Source organism: Etheostoma cragini, chromosome 6 (assembly GCF_013103735.1).
Source record: "Etheostoma cragini isolate CJK2018 chromosome 6, CSU_Ecrag_1.0, whole genome shotgun sequence".
NCBI classification, from domain to species: Eukaryota; Metazoa; Chordata; class Actinopteri; order Perciformes; family Percidae; genus Etheostoma; species Etheostoma cragini.
Genome location: NC_048412.1, coordinates 27417302 through 27427544, shown reverse-complemented (window position 1 = coordinate 27427544; position 10243 = coordinate 27417302). Strand labels below are relative to the sequence as shown.

Genomic DNA, 10243 nt, shown 5'->3' with positions numbered 1-10243 from the left:
TTTTCAATGTACTATACTATGACTTTTTTCAATGTACTATCCAATGACTTTTTTCGATGTACTATCCTATGACTTTTTCGATGTACTATACTATGATTTTTTTTCGATGTACTATACTATGACTTTTTTTCAATGTACTATGACTTTTTTCGATGTACTATACTATGAATATTTTTCGATGTATTATACTATGACTTTTTTGATGTACTATACTATGACTTTTTTCGGTGTGCTATTCTATGACTTTTTTTCGATTTACTATCCTATGACTTTTTTCGATGTACTATACTATGACTTTCGTTCGATGTACTATACTATGACTTTTTTTCAATTTACTATCCTATGACTTTTTTTGATGTACTATACTATGACTGTGTTTCGATGTACAATACTATGACTTTTTACGACATACTATACTATGACATATTTATGACTTTTAATGACATACTATGACTTTTTACGACATACTATACTATGACTTTATAAGACATACTATACTGTGCCTTTTTTATGATTCTTTTAGACATACTACACCATGACTTTTTGCGACGTATAATACTATGAACTTTTTATGACTTTTTGAATATTTTTATCCATCTTACTATACTATAACTTTTTTCAGCCTTCTATAATTTGACTATTATTATTTTATGAATTTTCCAACATAATATACTAAGACTTTTTTGACATTCTATAATATGACTTAATTCGTGACTTTTTGTCGACATACTATGACATTTTTATTTTTTACGAAGTATAATACTAGGAATTTTTTTTATGTACTATACTATGACTTTTTTTCGATGTACTATCCAATGACTTTTTTTCGATTTACTATCCAATGACTTTTTTCAATGTACTATACTATGACTTTTTGTCAATGTACTATACTATGACTTTTTAATGACTTTTTATGACATACTATACTATGACATATTTATGACTTTTAATGACATACTATACTATGACTCTATATGACATATCATACTATGACTTTTTCCTCCATCATCCATCCATCCAACAGCCATCGCCCACCTCTCTCCAGGTCGCATTCTGGCGACGACGCTCCGCTGCATTCGCTGCGAGGTCCGAGCACCGGCGAGATGAGGCCGAAGTCGGACAGCGACACGGTGCTGGGCAGGTCCAGACTGCAGGGCCTCGACAGAGGAGACGGGGAGGAGGAGGGAGTGGGGGACGCAGAGGACGATGTGCCGGAGGAAGAGGAGGAGCTGGTGAAGGGGCAGGGCGACAGGAGCTCCTGGGGGCTGCTGGGAGATGAACCCAGGCTGCAGGTGGAGCGAGTCTCGGAGTCTTCCTCCGACATGATGCTGCTGCCGCCACAGGCCTCGTCATCGAAACACACAGACGCCACTGCAGGAGGAGAAGAGAGGAGGGGAAGATGGAGAAGCAGAAAAGGAAAGGGATAAAAAAAAGCAAGAATTTGGAGATATATTGTGGAGTGGAAGAGGGAAATTGAGAGGGAAAGGATGACGTAAAAAGGAAACAAGAAGTAGAAGACAGATAAAATAATGTAGAAAGGAATGGAGGGAAAAGGAGATGGAAAGATGTGGTGATAAAAAAAAAGAAAAGAAAGTGTGAGTGTGTGCAAACAGAGATATAAATAGAACCGAGAGGACTCGGAACTGTCACGTCCCTCCCAGCGGAGGGGATTTATTTTATCCGACATAAATCAAAGCACACAAACGCACCATCGGTGTCTGCTGCTGTGTTACACAGCAGCGCATTAAGGTCAGCTTGTAATCACAAGGTGCAGAAGGTGCATTTACATTTTGGTTTCGTGATAGACCCCCGGCTGTGTCTTCCCAACAAGAGTGACCAGAGTGCTATATTCCTTACAGAAGAACTAAGGATTATTTTTTATTTTTGTCGTTTAATCTGTCAATTATTTTGGGGTCAGCTGAGGAAAAAAAAATGTAACTGTACGCACGGATTCGTAACAATTTATTAAACAGTGGATTATGAATCTATGCTCGTGGTTTTATAAACGTGGGCAAAATAGGAAAGATATTCTATATATATTCTTAACTTAATTATAACTTGTCTCCTCCTAGTTGTACTACAGCTGTTAAAACACACGTTTTGGAGACACCTTATCAATCATTAAATTAATAGATATTTTTGTGTCGGTGTTGTAGTTTATATACGTCTAAGCACCGCCGGTGCTGCTAGAGACCACCGAGTTCTCCAGGTTGGAGGTTGGCTTGTTTTGATATAGATTTGTTGTTTTGTAGCTCGTTGTTAACCTTACTACGTTAGGAAAAACGCGTCATTTGTGATTTAATATAATTTTTGCTATAGAGTAATTGATCCAAGATGAAGAACTCTGCTGACACCAAGGAGGCTCTGTAGTTGATTGACATAAAATGTCAGAAAATAGTTTAAAAATATTAGTGTTTACCAAATCCCAAGATGACGTCTTGTTTTTGCAACATGGCATCATGACTTGGCGTTTTACCTGTACGCATTTTGAGCTTTCTGCGTGTATATCTACGCTGTATCGCTGTACACAGCGGACAGCAGACTGCAACATCACAGCGTTAACGTACACGCCGCTTTCTAAAGCCACGGGGCGTTTAGGAAACGTCACATGAGAGTTTAGGAAAAGAAGAAACATCAGACGCGGGACACGATCCCCGCTGTCCTGGGTGAAAGTAGTACGTTTTACCCATCCACCCCCCCCGACCAACGTCCCTACGCAGCTATTCTGCCTTTCGTAAGTACACAAAACAAAAAAAAATGAATAAAAAGAGATAGAAACGTCCTAAAAAGCTTTAACAACATTGGTAAAAGTGACAAAAACATTAATGCAAAAGCGACGGAAAAGATGAGCGGGGCGGCGGAGGCTCAATGGTAGAGCGGTTGTTTGCCATTTGGAGGGTTGGTGGTTCAGTCCCTGGCCCTGCACTCCCATGTTGAAGTGTCCTTGGGCAAGACACTGAACCCCGAGTTGCCCCCCAATGCTGTGCTATCAGAGTGTGAGTGTTTATCTTGTGGTGAATGGTTCCTGTACTATGTAAAAGTGCTTAGAGTAGTCGTTAAGACTTGAAAAGCGCTATTTAAATACAGCACATTTACATTTACAAAACGTTGAAAGAAAGGTTCAATTTTAAAATCTGGACCCAGAAAGAATAAAGATGCATGGTCGACGGGAAGAGAACACAAGGGTTCTTGCCTTTTTCGGACACTTTTGTCGGGGTTTTTGTTGAATTTTTTATATTCGCCACTAACAATGTATTTATCAAGAAAAATGTATTTCCAAATAGAAAGCGTTACACTTAAGATAACATAAGTTATCGTATTTGTATCGTGAGGTATCAGACGGGTCCTGATGGACTTGCCTTTTGGTCCAGATGCGGACCTTGGTCTGGACTTTGAAAAGCTTTGCAGCAAAGCATGAGAAGGTAGAATAACTGTTTCTGTACTCACTGGATATTCCGTCTGACTCCATCTTGAAACTGGAGACGTCGTCCCCAGAAAGGCTGTCCCCCTCGGCGCCCACGCCGCGGCCCCGGGGGCCCATCGTGGAGCTCCGCCGCCGCTCGTGGATCTCGTCGGAGATCATCTCCAAGTTCCTGAGCGCCGTCTTGTACTCGCCTTTGGCCTGAGACAGCTTGGACTGCCGCTCGTCCACGTTCTTCTTCAGGTTCTGGAGGAGGACAGGAGGGATGATGGGGAAGATCGGGGATTACAGACGGAAAACAACGACGCCAGACTGCACAGATGCTCATTCTGGTATCCACAGTGTGTTTCTTCATCTATGTATGGCTAATAATGGGAGAGGACATGTGGCTCGTTTGGTTGAGAGTTATAAAAACAGAATCATATATCATATTATTCTGTCAAAAACAATGTGTGCATATCTCTGTTTTTTCAGATTCACAAGTTGTATGCATCTAATACCTGGTGACTGTAGAAGCCATGTAATTCATAAGCACCAAATACTCACTCCCTGTAGGCCTTACACCTTTAAAAATGTTGCTGATTCTTTGTGGACGACTACAGCTGTTTTCAGCTTGGATTTACAACAGATACAGTAACATCCATGAGCTCGAATCACCACGTTGGGCCAATACTTGGAATACTTGAGAAGGGAATACAGCTTCTTTCTCGAATACATCTATGTGCTCCTTTTTCTGATTTATCGATTTTCTTTCATTGTTTTGCTTTGTAGCCTAGTTTTTTTTTTTTATTGAAAACACGAGGTCCAACAATTCAAATAACTTAGAGCTTTATCCCAATAAATATGCTACTTTGTGACACGGCAGCTGTGCATTAGACTCAGTTGTGGGGAAGCGTTGAACACATGAATCAACAGAAGAAAGGTGGATTATACCGCGCAGATGTTTTGATATGTTTTGACACTGGGTCTCCATTAGAATCCACTGAAACTGCTGCAAATCAAAGCTGACTGCTGGTGTCAAACATTAACCTTTCTCTACAGAATACATTTTTCTTAGAGTTTTCCTAGTCTAGCATTGCCAGACGGATCTCAACAGCACCGTGGAGTTTTTCTTCAAGTTTATATGAAAACTCTGGTGCCGCTAAAGTCCCATAAGGTGAAGTTTTTTATCTTGTCTGCACAATTTATCATCTTGTTGGGGCTCTGTGGAGAATAAAACTTGTTGAGCTCGATTTAGTTTTCTCCATTATACGGGCGCTGTGTGCGTCTAAGGCATAGACAGTATGAGGTCTGAAGTTGTGAGACACCCATATGAATATATAGAGAAAAGATAATACTTTATTCATCCCACCTCGGGGAAATAGTAAATGGAGAGAAATAAAAATCGAAGCAATACTACAATAGTAACTTATTATCTGATGCTTAGTGGATTAACACCATCCGCACTGATGTTAACAGTCATGGTGCTGTTCATTGCTAACTAACCCCAGAGGTAGAACTAATACTAATAAGTAATAACTTATATAGTTAATAACTAAATCAATTACTCCTGTAATTTAGGAGTTTTTTTTTTTTTTTTAATCTTTCCTTAGTACTTTGATACATTTTAAAGCAAATCTGTTACTGAGTCAAAAATGAAAATAATTAAATAAAAAGGGTCTCTAACAGAGTTTTGTATCCGTCAATGAACTAAAATTGAAACTTAGTTATGGCTTTGTGCCCTTATCAATACGTACAAATAAGATATAAAAAAAGTATAAATATAAAAAAAGTATACTACTTTTTATTTTCCCTTGAGTATATTTTTATACCGGTAATTTTACTTGTACTGGAGTAACAGTTATTCAAATTAACAGTACTTTTCCTATTAGTATTTTTGTACTTTTTCCATCTCTGACAAACAGAAACAGCTGCAACTTGTGCCCGAGTCATAGGAAAACCCCTGTGATCACAGCTTAACTCACAGAGTTAGTCAACACATTCTCAAGGTGTGGGTTTGGGTTTTTCACCCCTGATCAAGCTCAAGCTACATCAACAGTGGCAGCGAAAACATTCAGAGGGGATCAATGGGGTTCAGGGGGAAGAAGAGAAAAAAAGAACTGCAGCTGAGCCGGTGTCACATACCTCCAGCTGCAGGTAGTACTTTGCCTTCATCTCAAAGTAGGGCCTGTAGAGGAGGAGAGGTCAGGAGAGAGAGAGAGAGAGAGAGAGAGGAGACGATTAGATCGGAGGGCAAAAAGACAGAGTAACCCAGAAGAAGAGCACGTCATCACCGTGGCAACCCGGCGGAGGAGAGCGAGATAAAGGCGCTGCGATGTTGGACAGGTGAACGATGCAGAGCGGATTAGCACCCTGCTGAGGGCTGCAGCTGAGAATTCACTCAGACTGGATCCAGAAAAACAAAAACCATGACACTGATCCAACTGGTCGCTGGCACCTTTCAAATCTGTACGACAAAGTAAAAATACTTCACTTTCTATGCTGTTTCCTGGATTAAGCTTTACTAAAACATATTTTATCAACTGATCATTATGATTTGTACTTAAAGTATGAATCTGCCAACTATCTGTAGCCGATAAATGAATGTAAAATGAGTAAAAATAGTACAATTGCAGCGTTGTTTGTCTTGGGAATGAATGCCGATTGTAACCTTTCCTAATAAAAGACAAAAGCTGGATATTTGTGGGGGTTTTATCCAGCGGGAAAAGGGGCTTTAGCAACCTTTTAAATGCTTTTTCAGACCTCTTAGTAACTGCTAATGTATCGCTGTCAGCAGGCCTGTACATTCACTGGACCGGGCCAGAGATACACTCACGCCTCTGGAAAGCATCAGTAACAGTAAGAGGCTGACACGGCCTTCCACACGCTCTGTTTGATAAACTATAGACGTAGAAACTCTTATGTAACTTCTCAGAACTTAAAGTAAAGTCTTGCTGATGGTTAAGTTCTGAAACGTTCCCCCTGAGCTGTAAAGACTTGGCTTCGATGAACCTCAAGGTCTCGACAGCCCGTTAATAACAACAAAGTGAGATGCAATGTCATCTTCAGTGCCTTTGTTAACTGTGTTTTTTAACTGTTGTGAGTTCAGATTCTGGAAATTTGAGTGTCCTTGGCTTATATAAAACTTATTAAAAAACAAAAAAAAACTGCGGTGCAAACAGAGAGCAGTTTAACTATCTTCTTTTTAACTTCCTTCGAGGGAATCAGCTGCTCATTTACATCTTTATCCTTTCATTTTGAGACCAATAGCAATTTCTGAGCTAAATTAGTGTGATGATCAGGGTATTATTCTGCAGCAAAGAACACAATTTGGATGCCGGCAGACTTACAATTCAGGTGAAATTGTATTTTCAATGTCTCCAGATGTTCTCAACTTTTAAAACTGTGTGAGAAATGAGCTCAATCTTGAGCAGACATACTAAGAGGCCATGGGAAATACTGCAGAGGGGAATTCCTGGAGTTTCTATTCGTTAGTTTATCACTTCACAGATGTCACCTGGAGCATGATTCATCTTGAAGTTGTGGGACGGCAGCCAAAACATTTGTTAAACTTGTGATATTGCCGTGGGAGCATCACCGCGTGACAGAAACAGATTGTACCAGACTTCCCTGTTTAACACCTGACTGTTTCAAATAAACAAAGCAGGTAGATGTGGTTGGGAGAGCAAGTTTCACTGCTTCAGGCGGAAGTTAATAAGAGAAGAGCAACCTGGCCACACCAGGGTTCAACAGCTGAACCTGCTGCTCGGAAGACCTGGCACCACATCTGGTTCTACAGTGTCACCCCATTGGAAGTAGGGCCGGGTATCGCCAATGATCTCCAAAATTGGTTGATTCTCATTCATAAGGTCCCGATTCGAATACACATTTTTTTTAATATAATGCACCAGGCTAATATTTACATTAGGACTGACCCTCCACCCAGTATTTTGGTTATATATCCATGGTGAATAGGCATTTCTTAAAAGATTGATTTCTGGATTTAATTACTTGATGTCAGACCATCAGACTCAAGGACTCCTTTGTCCCTCATGCCATCAGACTGTACAACTCCTCACTAGGGGGGAGGAGGAAATAGGGCAGAGAGGACAATGCATACATACATACATACACACACACACATACATACACATTCACACACATACATACATACATACATACATACACACACATACATACATACACATTCACACACATACATACACACACATACATACATACACATTCACACACATACATACATACATACATACATACACACACATACATACATATATACACACACATACATACATACACATTCACACACATACATACATACATACATACACATACATACATATATACATATATACATACATACACACATACATACATACATACATACACATAAATACATACATACATACATTCACACATATATACATATGTACATACATACACATACATACATACATACATACATACATGCATACATACATACATACATACACAAACATACATACATACATACATGCATACATACATACAAAGACTTAAATTCACACCTGGTCACCTAATCGCTTTAACACTGGACTCAACACTGACACTTTAATAATAATTTATGGTCTTTTCTTTGTTTATTCAACGAATGTTCTCATTGTTGTTATTATTATCATTGTTATTTTGTTGTCTTTATACTGTCTTTTTTTCTTGCTAAAACTGCTGCTGGACTTTTCAATTTCCTCGCGGGAGTCATCCCAAAAGGATCAATAAAGAGAAGTCTAAGTCTAAGTCTTGATATTGAGATCACTGAAACAAAAGATTGATTATAATTGGAGAATTGATTTTTGAAACCCAGCCCTAATTAGACGGTGTTTTGCTCGGGTCTGGTGGAAGGACAGAGACAGTTTCCTGGACACATTGATTGTTCTGCATCTCCAGGGTCCTCCAATTGATCCGTGAGTGTCTGGAAGTGCGGCTGCACAGCTCCATGACGTCATGTAGGGACTTTACTTCTCTGCCAGCAGCTTCACATTTGGCTCGACACCCAGCAGCAGTTAGCCGTGCACCGACAGTCTGGTTTCACGGCTCAGCACGTCGCTGTGACCACATGCCAGTCCAGCAAACCCAAATAATGTCTTAATACAAAACCAGCCAAGAAACTAGTTTTTGTAGAGCTGACTCACATCTCAATGTACAACAAAAGCATTTGTACAATCCATTGTTTTAGCAACATAATCGTTTTAACCTAAACTTACTTTAAGTTTATATTTCTTGCACTGTAGCTAAGGTGCATTATGTTACTTTATACACTTACTGACTTGCTCTTCTCTTACTCTTATTTAACCTTGAATTTGACTGTGATCAACTGCAACTAAACAAATTCCTTAAGGGGATAAAACAAGTATTAGTACTGTACTGTGGTGTAGCTCCATTCATTAACCTCAAATAAATACTTTGATAAGGTAGTTTTTATTTTGTAAATACACAAAATAATCAAAATGTTAGCCCTGTAAGATGTTTACATAATTCAGACCAGTCAACCATAACTATGGTTTTTAATGTTTGCACAATATTTAGGAGTATGAGCTAGCTAGGAAGCACTGATTAGATTCTACAGCAACAAACATTTTAGTCACAATTATCAAATTAACGTTGAAATGAAAAGCTTGAGTTGGGAACTTTGGCAGAAGAACCGTAGGACAGTGTGTTATTGTCACTAAACGTCACCATCATACACAAATAAAGTCATTTTTGGGGATAAAGTTGCATTTTTTGTGAAAAAGTACCTAATTGTTTTCAAGACAAAAGTCAGAATATTTAGTAAACAGTTGAAAACTATCAAAGGAACAATACTCAGATTTATTTCAATTTCCTATCTTTTGCTCTAAATATTTTAACTTTATTCTTAAAATTGACAACTTAATTCTCAAACGGTGGCCTATAAAACACCAACAAGAGGCAGGTTTTAAAAGTGAAAATGCTCTCAGCTACAGAAGCTGCAGCGCTCCAATATGGCTGCCAGAGTGTGTGTTAATCCACTTGTTTTTCCGTCTCTGCCACAGCATCAATAAGCAGTAAAGCCTAATGTTGTTGTTGCAGTGCAACAGCAGACTGAGGCACTTACTTCGACTTGTTGATAGTGCGCTTGAGTTTTTTCTCCAGCTGCTTCATGCGGCTGATTGCTGCCGTATATTTGGCCGCCGTCTCCTTGTGCGCCAGCTCGCTTCTCGTCTTTGTGTTCTCCGCCTCCATCACCTGTAAGGGCAGATCAGAACTCGCTGTCAGCCACCCCCGAGAGTTAAATGGCTTTTGTGCTCCATCAACTTTCATATTTAGCAAAAAAGAAATTAAATGCTGCACGTGAGCAGGAAGACGAATAAGGTAGTTGCACAGACTGTCCTGTAAATGCATGTGTTGTACGCACAGGATAAGCCAAGTCTGTATTTTACTCTACCTCACGGATATTATCCCCATCACATGATGTAAAACTCATGTATATTTGCCAATAAAGCCAACAGTACCACAAATCACAGAGATGCCGACTCCCACAGGATTAATATTATCACATGACCTCTGTTTGACGAGCTATGGTCAGTAATTTGTGCTGGAATTATTTACTTAAAAAATGTCAGACTTTGCAGATTTTTATGGGATTGAGATCACAGATGACATAGTTACTACTGTCAACCAGCACTTCTGAAAATGGAAGGTTTCGGATAATTAAAGTGAAAGAAATTGAAAGAAATTGTTATAAAAAAATGATAAAGAAGAAAATATACACAACTAAACTTTTTAACAACGACCTAAATCTAAAATACTGTTCTTCTGTTTCTGGTG

The 10243-nt window shown here is 39.2% G+C and overlaps 1 protein-coding gene across 2 annotated transcripts in view; it reads right to left on the bottom strand.

Moving 5' to 3' along the window:
• Positions 1–10243, bottom strand: part of sh3bp5b (SH3-domain binding protein 5b (BTK-associated)) — a 58160-nt gene that overhangs the window by 16735 nt on the left and 31182 nt on the right. For both annotated transcript variants that reach the window (XR_004656921.1, XM_034873663.1), the window contains exons 5-8: positions 9531–9661; positions 5546–5588; positions 3448–3667; positions 1036–1371 (exon numbers count right to left, since the gene is read on the bottom strand). Coding sequence is in view for 1 of the 2 variants with exons in the window: in XM_034873663.1 (XP_034729554.1) it covers positions 1036–1371; positions 3448–3667; positions 5546–5588; positions 9531–9661 (730 nt within the window). In the remaining variant the exon portion in view is untranslated. The remainder of the gene's footprint in view (positions 1–1035; positions 1372–3447; positions 3668–5545; positions 5589–9530; positions 9662–10243) is intronic.